Source organism: Scyliorhinus canicula, chromosome 2, assembly GCF_902713615.1.
Source record: "Scyliorhinus canicula chromosome 2, sScyCan1.1, whole genome shotgun sequence".
NCBI classification, from domain to species: Eukaryota; Metazoa; Chordata; class Chondrichthyes; order Carcharhiniformes; family Scyliorhinidae; genus Scyliorhinus; species Scyliorhinus canicula.
This window is the reverse complement of record NC_052147.1, coordinates 141,910,470-141,934,538: the sequence shown is the minus strand read 5'-3', so window position 1 is coordinate 141,934,538 and position 24,069 is coordinate 141,910,470. Positions and strand designations below refer to the sequence as shown.

The 24,069-nt window shown below is 43.5% G+C and overlaps 1 protein-coding gene across 1 annotated transcript in view; it reads left to right on the top strand.

The window, feature by feature from the left end:
• The window catches only part of LOC119958709 (partitioning defective 3 homolog B-like), a 1,329,970-nt gene that overhangs the window by 985,492 nt on the left and 320,409 nt on the right, over positions 1-24,069 (top strand). Inside the window, exon 19 of the mRNA XM_038787288.1 lies at positions 9,983-10,087. Within this exon, the coding sequence (XP_038643216.1) occupies positions 9,983-10,087 (105 nt within the window). The remainder of the gene's footprint in view (positions 1-9,982; positions 10,088-24,069) is intronic.

Sequence of the window (24,069 nt, the reverse complement as noted above, 5' to 3'; positions counted from 1 at the left end):
GTGACATTTGGAGATGGTTAAAACCATTTACAATCAATGCCACCTCTTGGCAAAGATGTTTTTTTTTACAAACGAAAGTAAATGCACTTTTGTTTGTTACATTCCTTATTGGGTTGTGATATATATTTTTTATGTTCTTCTTGGTGTGCGATGTATATTTCCTACATTCTTCATTCTTCAATGGAATGTGTATATTTTCTACATTCCTTAATGGATGTAGTGTACATTTTCAACATTTCTCCCTGGAATGTTGTGTATATTTTCTGCATTTTTCATTTGGATATGGTGTATATCTTCTACATTCCTTATTGGGGGGCCAATGTATGTTTTCTACATTCCCCAATGCAGTGTGATGTATAATTTCTACATTCTTTATGAATGCCGTGCATATTTTTTTAACATATGTCAATGGGGTACAATGTATATGTTCTACATTCTCCAATGTGGTGCTAAGTATATTTTCTACATTCCTCCATGGGCTGTGATGTATATTTTCTATATTCTTTATTGGGTTGCCATGTATATTTTCTGCATTCCCCAAACGGGTGCCGTGTATAATTTCTTAATTCCTCAAAGGAGCATGATGTATATTTTCTGCATTCCTCGATGGGGTGTTGTGTATATGTTCTATTATTCCTTATTGGGGTGCGATGTATATTTTCTACATTACTTTTTGGGGTGCCATGTATATTTTCTACATTCCTCAATGGGGTGCGGTGTATATTTTCTGCATTCGTCAATAGAGTGCTGTGTATATAGATTATAAGATATAGCAGCAGAATTAGGCAATTCGGTCCATTGATTCTGCTTCACCATTCGATCATGCCTGAGAAGTTTCTCATCCCCATTCTCCTACCTTCTCTCCATAACTGCTGATCCCCTATTAATCAAGAACATCAGATTTGTGCTTACGGTGGTGATTACCTATAGGGTTACAGACCAAGAGTTGGAAGGTGGAATTAGACAGAATGGTTCTTTCTTAGACATAAAAACCACAAGCAGGAATTTAGCCTCTCAAGCCTGCTCCACTATTCAATATGATCATGGCCAATCACATCATGGCCCCACCTCCATCATCCTGCCTGTTCTCTGTAACCCTTCAACCTATTACTAATTCAAAATCTATCTAACTCCTCCTTAAATTTACTCACTGGCCCAGCATCCACCATACTCTGGCATAGCGAATTCCACAGATTCACAATGCTTTTCGAGAAGTAGTTTTTTCTCTTCTCTGCTTTAAATTTCCAGCCCTTATCCTGAGACTATGACCTCTCATTCTGGAATGCCCCACAGAGGAAGCATCCGCTCCACATCTACTTTATCCATACCCTTTATTACCCCTCATTCTTCTAAACTCTAAGAGAGTATAGGCCAAAATGGCTCAATCTCTCTTCATAAGACAAACCCCTCATCTCTGGAATCAACCTAGTGAACCTCCTCTGACCTGCCTCCAATGCCACTACATCTTTAGTCAAATAAAGGGACCAAAACTGTGCACAATATTCCAGGTGCGGTCTCACTAATCCCTTGTACAGTTGCAACAACACTTCCTTACCTTTATACTCTATTCCTTTAGTTCTAAATGCCTACATTCCGTTCACTTTCTTTATTACCTGGTGTACCTGATTCTAGTTTTCTGTGACTCATGCACAAGGACACCAAATCCCTATTCACCAGAGCACCACAAAGTCTCTCCCCATTTGGATAATAAGTTGCCTTTCCATTTTTACGACCAAAATGATTAACCTCACACTTATCCATGTTAAACTCCATCTGCCACTTTTTGGCCCACTCTCCTAACCTATCTATATCCATTTTTTAAGGTTCTTGTTTCCTCATTGCAATTCGCTGTCCCACCTATTTTAATACCATCTGCAAATTTGGCTATAGAATCTTCTATCCCTGTATTCAAGTCATTAATATAGATTGTAAATAGATGGGGCCCATGGACCGAACCCGGTGGTACCCCACTAGTTACACCAGCCATCCAGAAAAAGATTATTTGTCCCGACTCTCTGTCTTCTGTCTGTCAGCCAGACTTCTATCCAAGCTAATCAATTACACCAAACCCCATGTGATCTAACCTTGTGTATTAACCTTCTATGAGGCACCTTTTCAAATGTCTTCCAGGTGGTCCAGTGGTTAGCACTGCTGCCTCATTGCATCAACGACCCGGATTCGATCCCGGCCGTGGGTCACTATTCGTGTGGAGTTTGCACATACTCCCGTATCTTTGTGGGTCTCACTTCCACAAAATAAAAAGATGTGCAGGGTGGGTGGATTGGCCATGCTAAATCACCCCTTAGTTGTAAAAAACAAAATTGGGTACTCTAAATTCATTTTTTTTTTTAAATCAAATGCCTTCCAGAAGTCCAGATATACTACTTCTACAGGATCCCTATTATCTGCTTGGCTTGTTGCATCTTAGAAATTAGTCAAACATGGTTTGCCCTTCATAAAACCATGCTGACTCTGGTGGATTGTACTTTGATTTTCCAAATGTCCTGTTATTAGATTCTTAATAATGGATTCAAACAATTTCCCAACAACAGATATTAAACTAACTGGTCTATAATTTCCTACATTCTTCTTCCTTTTTTGAATAAGGATGTTTTTGATTACGGGTGTTACATTAGCACATTTTGAATCCATTGGAATCTTTCCTGTGTCCTGGGAAGTTTTAAATATTGTAACAAATAGACCCACTATCTCCGCTGCTACTTCCTTTAACAGCCTAGGATGTAGGTCATCAGGCCCTGAGGACTTGTCTGCCTTCAATCCCAATAGTGTATTGAGTACTGTTACCCTATTGATGATGATTATACTAAATTCCAGCCTTCCACAACTTCTGCATCCCCCCTTGGGGTGCCATGTAAATTTTCTATATTCCTCAATGGAGAGTGGTGTATATTTTCTATATTCCTCAATGGAGTGCAGTGTATATTTTTCTAAATCTCTCATTGTGGTGTATATTTTCTACTGTCTTCAATGGAGTGCGATGTATATTTTTTGCATTCCTCAATGGAGTGCGATGTATATTTTCTACATTCCTCAATGGGGAACTGTGTACATTCTCTACATTGCTCAATGGAGTGTAGTGTATATTTTCTGCAATCCTCAATGAGGTGCAGTGTATATTTTCTATATTCCTCGATGGGATGTGGTGTATATTTTCTACATTCCTCAATGGAGTGTGGTGTATATTTTCTACATTCCTCAATGGAGTGTGGTGTATATTTTCCACATTCCTTATTGGGGGTGAAGTGTATATTTTCCACACATCTCAGTGCGGTGTGGTGTCTATTTGCTACATTTCTCAATGGGGTGCAGTGTATATTTTCTACTTTTCCCAATGGGGTGCAATGTATATTTCCTAAATTCCTCAATGGAATACAATGTATATTTTCGACATTTCCTGCTGAAGTGTGGTATATATTTTCTGCAGTGGATTTTTATGGAGCCCACAAGAGATGGAAACATGGTGAGTGAGGTCAGATATGAGAACTTGATTTTCTGAAGGCAGGTTAAGATGCAGAGATAAAGGCAGCGGTGTTTTGACGGCATGTTAACCCTCACCAGCCTATGGCGGGATCATACTTGTAACATATTTGCATGACATGAATACCCATTCGTGTAAAACCTTTGAATTACATCTTATCTTCAAGATAAAGTCAGTGACACAAGTCAAAATTGTGGCGGTCAGTTCACGTTTGTGTAAGGGTGACATTCATCTGTTGGTTTTGGGCAGTTGCCTGCAAGGTCAGTGGTTCACCACTTTTAGCTCTATGGCACAAGGAAATGGAGCACGAGAATGGCAGCTAGCACGAAGGCTCAGAATTGGCAAGGGTTAGTCAACAATGAGGTGGCCAGGGGGCACTCTGAATATCGATGTGTATGGGGGCGTGGCAGAGCAGAAGTGTGACCCAGGGGAGGGCAGAGGGTGTGGTTGGGCCCATAGGGGCCATGGAGGAGTGAAGGGGGAAGGCTCTTGCATCCTGGGTGGAGGGAATGGTCAGTGAAGGTTAAGATAGTGAGGGGTCTAAAGAACGGGTGTCAATACTTCCCAAATGTATGTCCATCTCGGTGTTGGCTGGCAGAGATTCAATGGCAATGTTCAAAAGGAAATTCAATATGTGATTGGAAAGGGACTTAGTTGCAGGGCTACGAGGAAAGGGCAGGGGGAATGGCATTAATTGAATTGCTCTTTCAACAATCTAGCACAGACACAATGGGCAAGGTAAACTCCTTCTGTATTGTAAGCTTCTGCAATTGTGTTCCATTTTTAATGTAATCTGGTCCTTGGCAAATACTGTCCTTAAATATTCAAAGGTTCAGTTCCTAACAGCTGAGTTAAACTATTGAAGCAATGCTATATTGCTTCAATACAGGGGGTCCATGAATTATCTGCTACTGGGATCTCCATTCTACTGATTTGAGTGTAGTACGATCTGTCAGTTGCATAATCTTTACAGTGGCATCATTGTAAGCAAAGATATAGATAGTGAGAAACATAGAAGATAAGTGCAGGAGAAGGCCATTTGACACTTCAAGCCTGAGCCGTCATTCAAAATGATCATAGCTTTCTCTCCATACTCCATACCTCTCGATCCTTTTAGCCGCGAGGGTCACGTCCAGGTGTCTTTTGAATATATCCAGTGAACTGGCCCAAACAGCTTTCTGTGGCCGAGAATTCCAGAAGTTCACAACTCTCTGACAGAAGAAGTTTTTCCTCATCTCAGTCCTAATGGCTTACCCTTTATTCTTCGGCTGTGACCCGTAGTTCTGGACATCCCCAACACCTGGAACATTCTTCCCGGCCTGTCAGGATTTTATATGTTTCTATGAGATCCCCTCTCATTCTTCTAAACTCCAGTGAGTACAAGCCCAGTCGATCCAGGCTTTCTTCATATGTCAGTCCTGCCATCCCAGGAATTAATCTGGTGAACCTTCGCTTGATGCCCTGAATCGCAAGAATGTCCTTCCTCAAACTAGGAGACCAAAACTGGACAAGGTTCGGCATCACCATGGTCTGGTATAACTTCAGCAAGACATCTCTACTCCTGCACTCAATTCCTCCCGCTATGAAGACCAGCATGCCATTAGCTTTCCTCACCTCCTGCATGCCAACCTTCATCGACTGTTCTACCAGGACACCCAAGTCTCATTGCACTTCCCCTTTTTTTAAATTGCCACCATTCAGATAATAATCTGCCTTCCTGTTTTGCCAGCAAAGTGGATAACCTCACATTTACTCACATTATATTGCATTTGCCAAGAATTTGTCCACTCAGCCAGCCTGTCCAAGTCACCCTGCAGCCTCTTTGCATCCACCTCACAGCACACACTGCCACCCAGCTTAGTGTTGTCTGCAAATTTGGACCTGTCATTCTGCAACCAGCAAAGATTGCTATGCCTTTGCACTGTTCCTCAAAAACCTTCGCGTGGACATGATCGAGGACTGGAAATTGCTGAGCAGACCTGAAAAGCCTCACAATGTTCACTGAGTGGCTGCGCAGAAACTGGAAAGTTTCCACAGAGATTGTGCAAAAGTCAGCCCCTTTGAGTCACTGCCCATGCACAGCCATGCAACAAAAAAAAGGCTAACAGGCCGCAAACAATCCACCCCGTTACTCCAAAAAGAAAACTAGAGGGTATGTTGCTCTTAGCTGTGAGATCCATTGTTAATAATTTTTAATATGCAGTTCAATCAGATTTTATAATTTGGAACTTTTCTTGAAAATATGTTATCAATTTTCTATTTTCACTGATGTGTTAACACCAATATAATGCACAGACCATGCTCTGTTGCAGCACCTCTTAGTGTGAAAATGACACTTTTTGCCTGCCAGTGAAATTGTGTTGACTGATATTGTGCTAATAAGCTTTCATATTTAAGTGGGACCATTTACAAAAATTGGGAAGTGTGTAACATTTCCACTTGTCACCGAGAAATGCAGGTTTCTTTAAAAACTTTTGAAAAGCACCATGTGCTGCCTATTTACTGATGCAATTAATTCAGCTTCAGGAGTAGTTCATATCTTATGTTGAATTTGTTGATGAAAGCAGATGGGAAAGTGTGATGTATTTGCACTGTGACAAAAAGTATAAACACACCATCATGTACACGTACGTGTGTGTGTTTTTGTATAGAACATGTGGTATTCTGGCGGAGTGATGGAAAATGGAACACTGCACTGCTTCAGATAGTGTAGAGCACTCTGCCAGCAACATGTATTTTTTGTTGCAGTGATGTTGTTCATTTGTTGAAAACAAGTACATAAGTAATAAAATCTAGCTTTTCAGCCTCATGCTTAGCTATTGGTGTTCTGTCCCAGTACAGATGCTGAGCGTTCACACCAGATTGCACTGTTGGGCTGCGTGGTCAATCTGAGAGAGACAGTACTGTGGAGAAGAGCTGGAATTGTTATCAGTGATGGAGGGTGTGGGTGGGGTTGGGGGGGATTCAAGAGTGGTGAGCAGAATTGTGAAACCCTTTCCCGTTAGGCTGAGCGGTCAGCGACCAGAGGACTCTTGGCAAAAGGCGCAGAGGGGAGAAACAAGGAGGTTTTTTTTAACGCGGTGAATTACAATGATCTGGAACAGTGATGGGCAACCAGCAGTCTGGGGGGTGGAGGGGCACATATGGTACATTAAGGTTCTCCGTGCAGACAACAAGACATTTTGTTGACCGCTGCCTATGCGCAGAGCTGCCATATTCCGCTGGTTTCCATCTGCATAGCTTTTTTCCAATCGATACGGTTGTAATACACATGTAAGGCAAGTGAAGCAAGGGCATGTGAAGTGAGTGCTGATTGCTCACAGCATTGACTGTGAGATCCATGCACTCCCTCTATATCCAAAGTGTAAATATTTATTTTGCTTTTACCACTTGAAGTTGATGACTGTTCCATTAATATATGAACAATTAAGCATTTTTGATAACTCGTGATGAAGTATTTGGCTTGGGTATTAAATGTATTCAAACTTATTCAAGGGACATAGTTGTGAGCTTGCCCAATTTCAGTCTTGCGGCCAACTGAGATGAAAAAGAGCCCTTTGTGTGGACCACTCACTTGCCTAGGTTGCCCATCACTAATCTGGAACATGCTGTCTGAAAACAGATTCAGTTGTAGCTTTCAAAAGGGAATTGAGTATATAGTTTAAAAGGAAACATGTGCAGAGCTATGGGAAAATAGAAGTGGACTAACTGTGCAGCCAACATGATGGGCCAAATGTCTTCCTGTGCTGTATGACTATATGAATACTTCTATGGGTGCAAATCTGACGTTGTCCTTATTCGTGTGATCGGATTCTGATATCTCCATTTGCAAAGAGTTGCAAGAGGGCAGAAAACATATATACAACAAAAAAAACCTCAGGATAATCACAAGTGTTGATCTCATTGTTGTCATCTACTCCATCAATGAGCATTGTTGTGTTTGCAAACACTGTAAAATGGAGACCTGGCCAGATAGATTTTTGGCTGCCTGTGACTCTCTGAAAGTTGCACAGATATTGACAGATCTCTTGAGATGAATTTTGTTAATGCCCAATATAACGGTACAGTGACAGTGTGAAGCTGTGAGATTTTGGGTGCGAGGTATCATCTGCTTCAGCATATGCACCGTATTCAATTAGCCAATCGTGTTGCTAACATTGTTAGTCTTTCAGATCTGCACTGAAGTGAATCATCTACTGACACTTCCAGCTATGTTCCATGTTTGTCAAAATGTCACATGAAAGGTGTTGTTCATTTTAAACATGACTGTAAGGTTGCCTTTTGCTTAATCCATGTCATTGCTCACAAGGGTAATTTTATTCAAATTCAGTGTCGAAATACTGAGAGTAAAATATGGACAGCAGTGCATGGCTCACATGCAGTAATCAGCTCATCTGTTGATTGGATCATACCAACAGATCCACCAAACTATTGGTTTCAAGCCAATCTATAAATTCAAACCTTGTCTGCGAGCTGGATAGACATTTAGACACTGAATTCTGATTCACTCCCAGTCCAGGGCTCAGCATGTAACTTGCCTGATAGATGATTCCCAGGCTGTTTGCCAAAATCAATCTCTCTTAGCATCCAATGTCTGAAACCTCCTGATGGAAGTACTGTATCAGAAATAATCTAGGTACGGTCCCAGATTGTCAACGGTACCCATTTAAACGGCAGGTTCATTAAAGTTCATGAGAGTTCATTAATATACTAATCTACTCAATATCCCAATGGTCCTTAGATTGTCAAGGAGATGGTAAGGATTCTGCAATTTGCATGTTAATCCTTAATAATCCTCAACTAGGACTGATATCCGAAACATACCATAGCTTTAACTAAAAAGCTCTCAAAGGTCAAATAATTAATGAACTGGAACACTGTTGGGTTCACAGGATTAATGTGCTGTGTGATATGATGCAGGCTGGAGAACAGAGCTTTTTTCCAAGATAATTTCTAGGTCAGTGCTGGGTTAGTTAGTCTCAGTCAGGAGTGGTGTCAATTTTATAATTGGCTTTGCAGTCCTGGATAGGAAGCTAATTGGTGCCCAATGAGGTGAAGATAAATTTGCATGAATGGGGATGGTGGTGCAGCGGTATTGTCACTGGATTAGTAATCTGAAGACCCAAATTCAAATCCCCCCCACAGTAGATGGTGAAATTTGAATTCAATAAAAATATCTGGCTGATGTGGATAGAATGGGACTCAGATTCAGTACCTTTGGGAATGCATAGGTTCAAATGCTTTCTCAGCGTAAGTGAAAGCATGAATTGGAGAATGTGACTGATTTGTACTTAATGGTCAGGCAGACACAGATTCGATCCCATGCCTGTACTAAGTTAACTGACTTCAGTCAAGAGTGCAGTGGTAGGTGTGTTGGAACATGCCGCAGAGCTCCTTCGGTCGGGAGATAAATTCCCACTCCTGATTGTAGCCCAACAACCCTTCTTCGAAGCATACACTTTTGGAAGTGAGGTAAAGATAATTCAAACTTGGCAATGAGGCCCCTGCATTCCAGCAGCTGCTGACGCCCATTGCCCAACTCATGCACATGACATACCAGGACATGCCAATACCTATGGATCCATATCTTCATCAGAGTGCCAGGGGAGAAAATTGGCATGAACAATTAGATAAGCTAAGAATCTTATGTGTTGTCACTAAATCTAGGGGCAGCACGGTAGCATTGTGGATAGCACAACTGCTTCACAGCTCCAGGGTCCCAGGTTCAATTCTGGCTTGGGTCACTGTCGGTGCAGAGTCTACACATCCTCCCCGTGTGTGCGTGGGTTTCCTCCGGGTGCTCCGGTTTCCTCCCACAGTCCAAAGATGTGCAGATTAGGTGGATTGGCCGTGATAATTTGCCCTTAGTGTCCAAAATTACACCTAGTGTTGAGTGGGGTTACTGGGTTATGGGGATAGGGTGGAGGTGTTGACCTTGGGTAGGGTGCTCTTTCCAAGAGCCGGTGCAGACTCGATGGGCTGAATGGCCTCCTTCTGCACTGTAAATTCTATGAAACATCTATGTAATAATAGAGACAAACTCCAAAAGTTCATAGAAAAATCAATAGAATCCCTACAGTGCAACAGGAGGCTATTCGGCCCATCGAGTCTGCACCAACCCTCCGAAAGAGCACCTTACCTCGGCCCAAGCCCCGCCTATCCCCATAACCTACACACCTTTGGACACAAAGGGGCAATTTAACATGGCCAATGCACCTAACTTGCACAACTTTGGACATGAAGGAGCAGTTTGGCCTGACCAATCCAGTTAATCTGCATATCCTTGGGCTGTGGGCGGAAACCCACGCAGACACTGGGAGAAGGTGGAAACTGCACCCAGACAGTCACCCAAGGCCGGAATCGAACTCGGGGCTCTGCATTGAGAGTTGGAAGTGCCAGCCATTGTGCCACCTTGTCTTTCTTCTTTGCTTATTTGTTGTGCTTCTTGTTTTGAATGAGTATCATTATTGCATTTTTAAACAGATTTGGTAAAAAGAAGGAGGAAAAAGGGAAGGAACAAAAGTCTAAACAAAAGAGTGATGGACTGAATGAAGAAGAGCTGGAGAGAATGAAAGAAGAGCGTGACAGGTAGGATATCTAAAAGTATCCGCAGATGCTGACCAAGCGCAAACAATAACTCCAGTCTCGGGAGGGTTGGCAATGTTCATAGAAACATTTACAATAGGTTTGAAACCACCCATCAGAATTTATCTAACTGGAAAAAGTTTTCACCAAAGTTTGAAATCTAGAGGACAGTGAGCCCAGGTCCCATTTCAATTATTCGTTTGGTAATGCAATAAGTTTGCTGTCTACCGACCCAGGTTGAAAAGTTGTTTTCACAGTGAGAAAATTGTCCCCCTTAATAGTTTGTGTCTGAGTCATGGCATTGCAGATATGACAAGTGAAAGTTGGAGCAGAACCTTCTTGGTACTGAAACTGATCTTATTAAGGAAAGCATGAAGTAAGTCATACATTCACAGCTCGGATATTTTTAAGAAGCAACTCTTCGAATTAACATATGGAACAGATTGCCATCTACAGCAGCGATGGTGGACTCAATTGACACATTCGAGGCTGATTTGCAGCTACGTTGCGCCTTCCATGTCCTCAGGAAGTCCCAAAGCACTTCACAGCCAGTGAAGTATTTTTGAAATGTAGGTACTGCCATATCGGCAAAGACAACACCCAGTCTATATTTTTATGATTCCACAAACAGCAATGAGATGAATAATCAGATAAACTGTACTGGTTGAGGTATAGAGACAGTCAGATTAATATAACCTTGCACATCCTTTTAGATTCGTGTGAGTCATGAAAGGGCAGGGGAAAATGGTTGAATCAGTCTTGGACAAGTATTCAAACAACAAGTTGCCTGACTACTCCTTGTTTGAATGTTATTGTACTGCACTGGAAGAGAACGTGATTTCACAAATTCATGCAGAGCATGTTGGGGGGTGGGAGGAGGGTGAATTCTTATCACCACCAGGAAAAGGAGCTATGCTGCAGTTTGATTTTTAGAGCAGTTTTATCATTGAGTGCAAGCTCAGGTAAGTCATTGAGGCCAGTGGCATCAAGGCACAATGAATTATCGAGTTACTTTTGAAATTACTCAATCATTGAAATATTTTGAAATAATCCTCCAGTGGTAGTTCAGCGCCCTCAGCTCGTTGTTTGAATAGCTCCTCTTTTTTTAATAAATTTAGAGCACCCAATTAATTTCTTTCCAATTAAGGGGCAACTTACCGTGGCTAATCCACCTACCCTGCACATCTTTGGATTTTGGGGGCGAAACCCATGCAAACACGAGGGGAATATGCAAGCTCCACATGGACAGTGACCAAGAGCCGGGATCGAACCTGGGACCACGGTCCCATGAGGCTGCAGGGCTAACCCACGGCGCCACCGTGCTGTCCTGAATAGCGCCTCTTAGTCATTTTCCCAGCTGACTTCGTTAGCATGCACTGTTGGTAAGAGGAGGAAAAAATGAAGTTTAGATCAACCAAAACATGGTAATGAAAAGCTGTTGGTCTGAAATTTATCCAATGGCTTGGTTGGTTCCACTGATGAAGTGTTGCCTGCTGTGTTACGGCTATTGGATAAAGGTGGAATTGAGATTTGCCATCTCACACCCAGCCCTTCTAATTAAATGTCGAGTTGACACACAAGCACACAAAGGAAGAAAGGCCACCTGCTTAAAGTTCAAGAGCCCTGTTGAAGTCCATAAAACAGGAGTGTGCCTATGTCATGGATATCACAAAGTGGTGAACGCCGAGGGACATGGGGCCAGAGGAATTTGCATCACTCTTTTTTATTCAATGGAGCACAGGTTGTGAAATGGCAATGCTCCCCCACCCCCATCCCCGAGATGGCATATACAGCTAAATATTTGTGAATGCAATCAGTAACTGAATGGGAGTACATGACAAGGGGAAGTGCTTTTCATTCCTAGCACCAGCACCTTTTATTATATAAAATTATGATGTTACCATAATTGATTGTTAGCTTTTTCTACCCACCTATTCTACAGTTTCTAAAAGTCAGGGGGCCGCAGATTAATTCTTTGGCCCTTCCGCAGTTCACAATGCTCCACCCTCCTATTTGTAAAAGATCCACTCACACGCAATATTTTACTGCAATATAATAGCAAGAGGGAAGATTTTGTGTGCACAGTAATATTTGGAGTTTTTGTTCAAAAAAGTTCAGCTAAAATAGTGATAGCAGCTGAGAAAGAATTCTGTTGAGATTAATCTAATCAAGTTGTTTATGTACGGAACCTTATTTACTTAATACTTAAAAACCAAAAAGGAACAATTGCATTGGTGGGAGTGTTCTATAGGCCCCAAACACACTGAGAGAAATAGAAGAGCAGATATGTAGGCAATTGTCAGAGAAGTGTAAAATTAATAGGGTAGTGATAGTGCGGGGATTTCAACTTACCCAATATTAACTGGGGAAGCCCAAGAGTGAAAGTTTTAGAAGGAGAGGAATTCTTAAAATGCATTCAGGAGAACTTTTTAAGCTAGTAATTAGACTAATAATGATAATCTTTATTTGTGTCACAAGTAAGCTTACATTAACATTGCAATGAAGTTACTGTAAAACTACCCTAGTCGCCACACTCTGGCGCCTATTCAGGTACACAGAGGGAGAATTCAGAATGTCCAATTCACCCAACAAGCAAGTGTTTCGGGATTTGTGGGAGGAAACTGGAGCACCCGGATGAAACCCACACAGACACGGGGAGAACATGCAGACTCCGCACAGCAGTGACCAAAGATGGGAATCAAACCTGGGTCCCTGGCGCTGTGAAGCAATAGGGCTAACCACTGTGCTACCATGTCACCTATTTGGAACTACAAGAGGTCCTGGACTTAATTTTCGGTAACAAAGTTGGGCAAGTGGTTGATGTATCAATGGGGAAACATTTGCAGATAGTGATCATAACTCCATTAGATTCAAGATTGTCTGGGTGGTGGTGGTGGCAATGCTGAAGATTTGGAGGCAGTTGAGGCAGCACTTTAAGCTGGGTGCGGGGTCAGGGGAGATCCCGATTAGGGGGATCTATAGGTTTGAGCCAGGGAGGCTGGACGATAGGTTTCACAGATGGGAGGAGAGGGGGATTTAGGGTATTAAAAGACCTGTTCCTGGGGGGACATTTTGTGAAGCTGAAAGAGTTGGGGGAGAACTATGGACTCAGGCAAGTGGAAGGGTTGAGGTTCCTGCAGCTGCAGGACTTTGCTAGGAAGGAGGTTCAGAGCTTCCTGATAGCGCCGGCCCCCTCATTGTTGGAAGAGGTATTGACGGCAGGGGGAACGGATGGTGTCGGCGATCTAAAGGAGGATTCTGGGGGTGGACGGGGAATTCATGGAGGGGATCAAAGCCAAGTGGGCAGAAGAGTTGGAGGAGGTTATGGAAGGCAGTTTATAGTGTGAGGTGCTCCGGAGGGTGAATGCCTCAACCTCGTCCGCGAGGTTGGGGCTGATACAGTTGAAAGTCATGTAATGGGCACACGTGACGAGGGCGAGGATGAGCCGACTCTTTGAGGGATTGGAGGATGTATGTGAGCGATGTGGGAGTAGCTCTGCAAACCACGTACATATGTTTTGGTCCTGTTCGAAACTGGAGAAGTATTGGAGTGAGGTTTTCAGTGTCATCTCAGGGGTAGTGCATGTGAGCTCGGAATCATTTTCGGGGTGTCGGACCGGCCCGAGCTGCAGGCGAGTGTGGGGGCAGATGTTTTAGCCTTCGCCTCGCTGATTTCCCAGTGGCGGGTCTGTTTGGGGCGGAGGTCAGCTTCTCCGCCCTGTGCCTCGGCTTGGCGGGAGGTTCTACTGGAATTTCTGACTCTCGAGAAGGTGAAGTTTGAGCTGAGGGAGATGTAGGAAGGGTTCTACAATTCATGGGGACTCTTTATTATGCACTTTCACAAACTGGTTGCCATTGAACATTAGTGGGGGGGGGGGGGGACAGAGGGGTTGGGGTTATAGTTCTTCTTGAGTACATTGTTTACTGATTGATTGTTAATTTTCTTGCTTTTTTACTTGAAATGTACGGGTGAAGGTTTGGTCAGTATATTGAATGGGATGCTGTTTGGGGAATTGGTACTGTATTTATTTCTGTTTTTTTGTTATTTGATGAAAATGTTGAAAATGAGGCGAATAAAAAGATTTTTTTTAAAAAGATTCAAGATTGTTTTGGAAAAGGACAACGATGAGACTAAGATCAAAGTTCTAAATTGGGGAAGCCCAATTTTAATAAGATCAGATATGATTTGCCCAGAGTGGACTGGGAGTGGACACTTTTAGGTAAACCTGTAACAGAACAGTGAGATGCATTCAAGATGGAAATAGGGAGAGTGCAGGGCCAACATGTTCCAATGAAGAAAAAGGGTGGGACCAGATAGCAAGGGACACACAGCATTCGATAATGAGAGAAAGGGGAGGCTTGTGGCAGATATCGAGGGCTCAAAGCAGCAGAAGCCCTAGAGGCGTATAGAATGTGCAAGTGGGAACTTAAAAAGGAAATTAGGAGATAAAGAAGGGGGATGAAAGGATACTAGCAGGTAAAATGAAGGAAAATCCTAAGTTGTTTTACAAATACATTATGGGTAAAAGGATAGCGGCAAAGAGTCGGGCCCATTAAGGACCACAGTGGTAATTTGTGTGTGGAGCTGGAGGATGTAGGTAGAGTTCTAAATGAATACTTTGTGTCAGTGTTCGTTCATGAGAGGGACAGTGTGGGTATAGAAATCAGGGAGAAGGACTGTAATAAAATTAAAGAGATTAACAGAGACAGAGAGGAGGTTTTGTGTAGTCTGGCAGGCTTAAAATAGACTGATGCACGATCAATTGCACAAAGATGAGAGTTGAATACAACTGAGGCTTTATTACACTAAGATGTGTGGCCTCCTACAGCAGCTGGCGAAATGACTGCTGTATGGGGAGCACACATATTTATACTCCGCCTTCTGGGCAGAGCCAGCAGGCAGGGACTACCCTCGTACCTGTAGTACAGGGCCTTACCACACCTCTCCTAATATATATAACAGTGGTGATTACCACATAGACAAATCTCCCGGGCCAGCTGAAATGTATCCCAGGCTGCTGAGTGAGGCAAGGGAGGAACTAGCAGGGGCGCTGGCAATAATTTTCAATTCCTCTCTGGTCACAGGAGAGGTGCCAGAGGACTGAAGGACAACCAATGTGGTACCATTATTCAAGAAGGCAAAAAGAGATAAACCAGGAAACTGCAGGCCAGTTAGTCTAACCTCAGTGGTGGGGAAACTACTGGAAGCTATTCTGAGAGTCAGAATTAATCGGCATTTGGAGAGGCAGGGATTAATCAAGAACAGTCAGCATGGTTTTGTTAGGGGGAGTTCATGTCTGACCAACTTGATTGAGTTTTTTGAAGATGTGACCAGGTGTGTAGATGAGGGTAATGCATTTGACGTATTCTTCTTGGTCTTCAGCAAGGCTTTCGATAAGGTTTCACATGGGAGACTGAAAGCGAAGGTAAGAGCCCATGGGATCCAAGGAAATTTGGCAAACAGGGTCGAAAATTGGCTGAGTGGCAAGAAGCAGGGAGGAATGGCTGAGGGGTGTTTTCCTGACCGGAAGCCTGTGTCCAATGGGATCCCACAGGGAATCAGTGTTGGAGCCCTTGCTGTTTGTGATTTATATAAATGATACGAATGTAAGAGGGTTGATCGGTAAGGCAAATGAAATTCAATCTGGATAAGTGTGAGATGATGCACTTGGGCAGGACAAACAAAGCAACGATAATGAACGCAGGACCCTGGGTAGCACCGGGAATCAGAGGGACCTTGGTGTGCATTTACACCGGCCCCTTAAAATAACAGAGCAGGTGGATACAGTGGTTAAGAAGGCAGATAATATACTTGCCTTTATTAATCGAGGCATAGAGTTTAACAGCAGGGAGGTTATGCTGGAACTGTATAAAATGTTGGTTAGGCCACAGCGAGAGTACTGTATGCAGTTCTGGAATCCTCATTATATGAGGGATGTGACAGCACTGGAAAGGGTGAGGAGGAGATTTACCAGGATGTTGCCTTGACTGAGGAGTGTTAGTTATGAAGAGGGATTGGATAGACTTGCATTGTTTTCCTTGGAGCAGAGGAGACTGAGGGGAGAACGTGATTGAGATGTGTAAAATTATAAGGGACATAGCTAGAGTAGACAGGAAGAAGCTTTTCCACATGGTGGAATGGGGTCAATGACCTGAGGACATTGATTTAAGGTAAGGGACAGGATGTTTAGAGGGGATGTGAGGAAAAACATTTTTACCAAGAGGGTGTTGGGAGTGTGGAATTTGCTGCCTGAAAGGTTTGTAGAGGCAGAGACTCTCATAACATTTCAGAAGTATTTAGATGTGCACTTGCAATCCCACGCAATACAAGGCTATGGGCCAAGTGCTGACAAATGGGATTAGAATGGTTAGCTGGTTGCTTTTGACCGGCACAGACGCGATGGGTCGGAGGGGCATTTTTGTGCTGTATGATTCCATGGGCGCGATTCAGTGGCTTTGTTGCGCTCAAGCGAGAGTGTGATGAGCCAGTTGAACAGCGGGAGAGGCCAGAAATGAGAACCGCGCTGGGTGCCAAACCGTTTGTAATGCAACCAGCCCACTCCCGTAGAAAAGTCGAGATCCTGCCGACTACTGAATCGTGTGTACCCATTCCAGGGGCAACCCTAGTCCCTGCTTGTCTGCCTCAGCGACCAACCATAACTCCCACTGACCATGGAGGCCTCTGGCCGTGTGGCGGAAAGCTATAGCTAACAGGGAATTGGCAATCGCAGTTAAGAGAGCTCTTCACACATCCCAAGTGGATCCCCATGGGTGGGTGGGCCATGTAACATATGGGGCTTGTTAAGTAATGGGTTAAGAGACATTCCAATTAGTTGTCTCATTTATTTTAAGTATCCAATAATTGACACTGATGTGTAAATGGGCTTCAGGTGGCCTTTATGTCAGGTGATATGAAGATAGAGTTTTGTGCAGAGTCTGTCAAAGTGAAATAAAGATGTTTGTAAAATGGAGCAGTACCTTTGACTCTTTATACAACAGCAGCTAAACTTCTAACAAATGGTAGCAGAGGATGGTTGCTGTGCAAATGTGAAGGGTTAAAAGATTCAACTTTTCCAGACCAAACCAAGGAGTGAGTGAGAAGAAAAAAAATGAAGATATATGGCTGAACCTAGGATAAAGGTGGCCGGATATGACTACACCCCTTTATTTTCTGAAAGGGGATCGTACGACCAGTGGAGAACATAGAACATACAGCGCAGAAGGAGGCCATTCGGCCCATCGAGTCTGCACCAGCCCACTTAAGCCTCACTTCCACCCTATCCCCGTACACAATAACCCCTCCTAACTTTTTTTTGGGTCACTATGGGCAATTAATCATGACCAATCCACCTAACCTGCACGCCTTTGGTATGTGGGAGGAAACCAGAGCACCCGGAGGAAACCCACGCCGACACGGGGAGAACATGCAGACTCCGCACAGACAGTGACACAGCGGGGAATCAAACCTGGGACCCTGGCGCTGTGAAGTCACAGTGCTATTCATTTGTGCTACTGTGTTGTCCAAGTGCAGTAGTTATGTGGACTAAGGTAACTAACTGCCTTGGGAAAAAGAAAACAAGGTATGGCGTTGGCTCTTTCTCTACCTTATGACAGTAAAATCCAAAGCAAAGTGTTTTCCGAGCTGAGTTAGACTCAGAAGAAGGTCTGCAGACTCAATTACACTATATGGATATGATTTATAAAAAGGATGACTTGTTAAGTGCATATGAAGCATGGTCGGGTTTTGATAGGTTCTGGAAAATAGAGGATTTCTCCACGGAAGACTATATAATGGAATTTAGCAGACCATGGTCAGCATGGTAGCATGGTGGATAGCATCAATGCTTCACAGCTCCAGGGTCCCAGGTTCGATTCCCGGCTGGGTCACTGTCTGTGTGGAGTCTGCACGTCCTCCCCGTGTGTGCGTGGGTTTCCTCCGGGTGCTCCGGTTTCCTCCCACAGTCCAAAGATGTGCGGGTTAGGTGGATTGGCCATGCTAAATTGCCCGTAGTGTCCTAATAGTAAGGTTAAGGGAGGGGGAGTTGTTGGGTTGCGGGTATGGGGTGGATACGTGGATTTGAGTAGGGTGATCATTGCTCGGCACAACATCGAGAGCCGAAGGGCCTGTTCTGTGCTCTACTGTTCTATGTTCTATATAAAAGGCTGCAGAAACACAACCTGGAATTTCCACAGTCTGTGTTGGCCTTTAAATTACTTGACTGTGCTAGAGTGGGCAACATGGATAGGCTCCTGGTTTTGACAGGAGTTCAGTTTGTGGATAAGGATACCTTATTCGATCAGATGACAGAAGCTTTAAAAAAAGTTTCTGGGGAAACATTCGATTCCGATGGCTCTGATGACCCAAATAGGTCAGTCTGTAGAATATGGAAGATACACTACTAACAGGATAGCAAAATCGCACAGCTACAAACAGGTTCCAAGACTATAGAAGGAGATCGGGAACCGGAAATTATGAAGACAGAAACCCAGTTAGAACCTACAATAGGAAGATGAACCCCAGAAATGCCCAGAGTATGATAAATCGGTGTTTTCAATGTGCCTCTCAATACCATTATGCTTTCAAGCGACACATGGCACGGAAGAGTCAGAAGAGGAAAAAGATAGTGATCAGAAAGAAGGCATTGTCCTAGTAACAAGTAGTTTTACGCTGGTAATTGGTTGCAGAATCCTTCAATTGTGCTGTATTGGACAGTAGCTGCACATCTACTGTGTGTCGAATTGACTGGTTAAAATGTTACATGGACTCCTTGAATGCTGAAAATTGTACAAGGTTAAGGAATTTGAAAGTTCCACAAGTTTCAGGTTTGGGTATGATAATACTCTGAAGTCGTTAAAAGACTTTTCAATATTGCCGGAGTGAATCATTTCCTTAGCACGGATTTTGTATCAAGTGAGATACCTTTGCTTCTGACTAGACCGTCGATGAAGAAAGCACTCATGAAACTGGATTTGGAACAGGATAAGGCAACAGTTTTTAGAAAAACAGTGGACTTACAATTTACACAGTCGGGGCACTATTGTATTCCATTACTGACAAATAAGATTTCAAATATTGTTAAGGGTGTGTTAATGGCAGTTGAAAATGGGACTTTAGCTTATAAAAAGCTTGTTGAATTAAAACTGCATCGGAAATGTGGGCATCTGTCTCCTCGGAGGCTGAAAAATGTATTAAAGAATGCAGGGGTAAGGGATGAAGATTATGCTAAACTGACAGAACAGGTTAGTGATTGCTGTGAAGTTTGTAGGAAGTACAGAAGGACACCAGCACGAGCGATAGTAACCCTACCTTTGGTCAGAGATTTTAACGACATTGTGGCCATGGACCTTAAAATCTGGGATAAAGCCAATAATATATTTATTTTATAGATTTAGCAACCAGAATTAGTCAATCAACGATTGTACAAAGTAAAGAAAGAAGAGTAATTCTGGATCAAATCGTGGGAAAATGGATAGGGACAGGAATGGGCCCACCGGCAAAATTCCTTACGGGCAATGGGGGAGAATTTGCTAATGATGAGTTTAGGGATATGTGTGGAAACGTGAATATCACTGTTATCAATACGGCTACAGAAAGCCCACTTAGTAAAGGTGTGTGTGAAAGAAACAATGCGGTAATAGATGACATGCTCTGAAAATTTTTTGATAGACAGACCAAACTGCAAGCTAAATTCAGCTTTAGCATGGACTGTACAGGCGAATAATTCATTGCAGATGGTTGGGGGCTATAGTCCTTAGCAATTAGTGTTTGGTAGAAATCCTCAAATTCCGTCCATTTTAGATGGCCAGCCTCCAGCTTGGGACGGGACTACAATTAGCTTGACCTTTGCTGAGCATTTAAATGCATTACATCGCAGTAGAAAAGCTTTTCTGGAAGCAGGAGTCTCTGAAAGAATTTGCAGAGCTTTAAGACATAATGTACGCCCATCAAATACCATTTTTCAGCAAGGAGACATAGTATACTATAAGAGAGACAATTTTAATGAATGGAAAGGACAGGGAAGATCATAGGCATAGATGGCAAAACATTGTTTTGCAACATGGCAATCAAACTGTTAGGGTACATTCATCAATGATAATGGGTACAGATTACAAATTTTCAAATTTAGACAGAGCAGACAGACATGACGAGGAACCAGAGTCATCTGGTACGCATGTGTAACAGAACAATGAGGACCAGTTAACTGATATAGACAGGGTTTTTGTTAAGGAACACAACACTTCTGATGAATTAGAACAGGCCATTTTTCCGAAAGGACAACTGCCAAAAGTTGTTCAAAAGTGACATACTTGCCTGAAGGGTCTAGTCAATGGAAGGATGCAACTGTTATTAGTAGAGCAGGGAAGGCCACTGGAAAGTATAAACATTGGTTGAATGTACAGTGTTCAGGGGAAGGAGTTAAGACAATGGATTGGGAACACAAAGTTCAAAAATGGAGGACACAGAAACGCAGCGCCAGTTCAGATAGTACATCGGATAATGAACCGGTCCGCAAGAAAAGGTCGAGAATGATTGAAAGGACATCCCACAGCAGATTAGAAAGATCAAGCAGTAGCAGTACAGAACGAGATACCAGGTGGGAGAGGGGACGTAGTTTATCAAGATCTCGGAACATGAGTAAGACTACAAATACTATTAGGAGTAGAAGCTCACATGCACGTGAGATTTTGGTGGCTTCCAATAAATTAGATGAAAAAGTTATCAAAGATGCCAACCATCAAGAACTGCATAGTTGGAGTGAATTTGGGGTATACACAGACGTTCCGGATAGGGAACAAAGAGCTCTATCCCACTGATGGATTTGCACGGAAAAGGTTCTTCTGGATGGAACTCATAAGGCAAAGGCCAGGCTTGTGGCAAGGGGATTTGAAGAAAACTTAGAAGATCAGGATTTAAGGGTAGATGCACCTCTGGCAGGAAAGGTTATTTTAAAGATCTTCTTGGCTCTATTAGCCACAAAGGCATGGGAATGCAAATCTATAGATATAAAAGCTGCCTTTTTGCAGGGGCAACAGCTCCAGAGAGACATTTTTCTCGGTCCTCTTAAAGAGGTAGCTAACAGAGAAGGGGTACTCTGGAAGATGAACAAATGTGTATATGGATTAAATGATGCGTCTAGAGTCTGGTATTTTTCGGTAAGGTCAGTTTTGTTAAAGTTAGGCTGTTGCCAGTTGAAAGCAGATCCTGCAATGTTTTACTGACACTATAAAGGAAATCTTTCGTGCATCTTTATGATGCATGTCGATGATTTTTTTGTGGGGCGGGACTAGTGATTTCAAAGCTATTTTAATCTCTGGTTTGAGGAAAGAATTCAGGGTTGGAAGTCAGGCTTCCGGTGCATTTAAATATATTGGACTGGAAATCGGACAGACAAAGTTAGGGGCAACTTAATGTCAGCAATATTATTTGGAAAGCATCAGCCCAATGCAATTAGTCATGGCCTTCACAAAAAGACGCAATGTTTTCAAAGATGGAAAAAGAGCAACTGCGAAGTTTAATTGGGCAACTGAATTGGTTAGGTAGACAGACTAGACCGGACGTGAGTTTTGATGTCTTAGAGTTGAGTACAAAAATGAATGATCCCAAAGTGGAAGACATAATAAGAGCAAATAAAGCGTTGGCCAAACTAAAAATGCAGGAGTGTGTTTTGAGGTTAATGGTTTTAGGTGACCTTAGGCACTTGAAACTCAGTTTATAGTGATGCGTCCTATGCAAATTTATGTGATGTGGTTTTAAGCGAAGGAGGTTTTATAATTTTCCTTTTGGGGAACAATGGTAAATGTTGCCCTCTTGTGTGGAAAACAAAGAAAATAAGGAGAGTGGTCAAAAGCACTTTGGCTACTGAGACGTTAAGCCTTGTAGAGGTGGTGTATATGGCCTTTTATATATCTCAGATATTGACAGAAATTTTGGGATTAGGGGATTTGGGCAATATACCTATTGACTGTCACATTGACAATAAATCCCTGTGGGAAAATGTGCACTCTACAAAGAGTGTTAATGAAAAAACGTTAAGGATAGACATCACAAGTTTGAAGCAGATGTTGGACAGAGGGGAAATAGCAAAAATTAAATGGGTCGACAGTAGCTATCAATTATCAGACTGTTTTACAAAAAGAGAGGTTCGTTCACAGAAACTTTTGGATATTGTTAATGAAGACTGTTTCTGTGACTGTATTTTTTTTCTTCCAAAAAAAATGGCAAAAAAGAAGGGGGGAAATTGTGTGTGTGTTTTTGAGTTTCTTGTAATTTTGTTTTCTCCAATGAAGGGGAGACTGTTAAGTAATGGGTTAAGAGACAGTCTAATTAGTTGTCTCATTTATGTTAAGTATCCAATAATTGACACTGATATCTAAAGGGGCTTTAGGTGGCTTTTGTGTCAGGTGATGTGAAGATAGAGTTTTGTGCAGAGTTTGTTAAAGTGAAATAAAGGAGTTTGTAAAAAGGAGCAGTAACTTTGATTCTTTATACAACAGCAGCTAAATGTTAAACAGGGCTTATTGCCTAGCATTTGAATCAGGCCGTAATGCCTGAACACTGTGTCGGGACACTGTGGGCAGCACGGTAGAATTGTGGATAGCACAATTGCTTCACAGCTCCAGGGTCCCAGGCTCAATTCCGGCTTGGGTCACTGTCTGTGCAGAGTCTGCACATTCTCCCCTTGTGTGCGTGGGTTTCCTCCCACAGTCCAAAGATGTGCAGGTTAGGTGGATTGGCCGTGATAAATTGCCCTTAGTGTCCAAAATTACACTTAGTGTTGAGTGGGGTTACTGGGTTATGGGGATAAGGTGGAGGTGTTGACCTTGGGTAGGGTGCTCTTTCCAAGAGCCGGTGCAGACTCGATGGGCTGAATGGCCTCCTCCTGCACTGTAAATTCAATGATCTATGACACTGTGCGAAGCAACACCACAGATGAAACAGTCAACCTCTGAACACCGAGGGGATGGGCTGCAGCCCAGGGCACATGTCTGCGGCCAGGGTTTGGTGAAGTTCTGTTCAGGGTCCAGTGAGCAAGGCCCCCTTGTTTGAGCCAGGTGTCTGTGGGCAGGGCATGCCGGGTGGGTGGGGGGGAGGGGTGCAGAAACCTATGTCTGGGGGGAATGGGGCCTAGAATTGGTGAATCATAGAATTTACGGTGCAGAAGTAGGCCATACAGTCTATCGAGTCTGCACCGGCCCTTGGAAAGAGCATCCTATACAACCCCACACCTCCACCCTATTCCCGTACCCCAGTAACCCCACCCCACATTTTGGACATTTAAGGGCAATTTAGCCTGGCCAATCACCTAACCTGCATATCTTTGGATTGTGGGAGGAAACCGGAGCTCCCGGACGAAACCCATGCACATACGGGGCGAACAAGCAAACTCCGCACACACAGTGACCGAAGCCGGGTATCGAACCTGGGACCCTGGAGCTGTGAAGCAACTGTGCTAACCACTGTGCTCCCGTGCCACCCCGGTGGTCGCCAAACCCATAGCTTTGTGGAACAGAGGCGTCACACTGGTTACGGTGAGGGTTTTTTAATTTGTTGCTGACAAGCGTACACCACTGCCCCACTCTCCTGATGGTGCCGCCCCACTCTCCCTCAACCTCCCCACTCTCCCTCAACCTCCCCCAAATGCACATTCCTCTCCTCACCCCCTAGTTCTCCCCCCCCCTCCAATCCCTGCGCACATTCAGTGTCGTGCCGTCCTGTGCTGGGTGCTGACTGGACACCACTGTCGTCAGAGGGGTGGAAATTGGGGGAGCTGGTTCCCATCGTCACCACTCCATAGGATGGGTCTGGGTTGGTAGACAGCGCCTCTCCTCCTGATCGGCATGGCCGTCATGACTGCGCCACATCTTGGACACCTCCTCTTAGGCTGCCAACATTGTGCACCAGGATCTCCACCAGGAGTGCAGTCGACACTCTAGCAGTGTTGGTCCTGGGATGCAGCATACCTGTCTGCTGTCTCGCCTGGGCA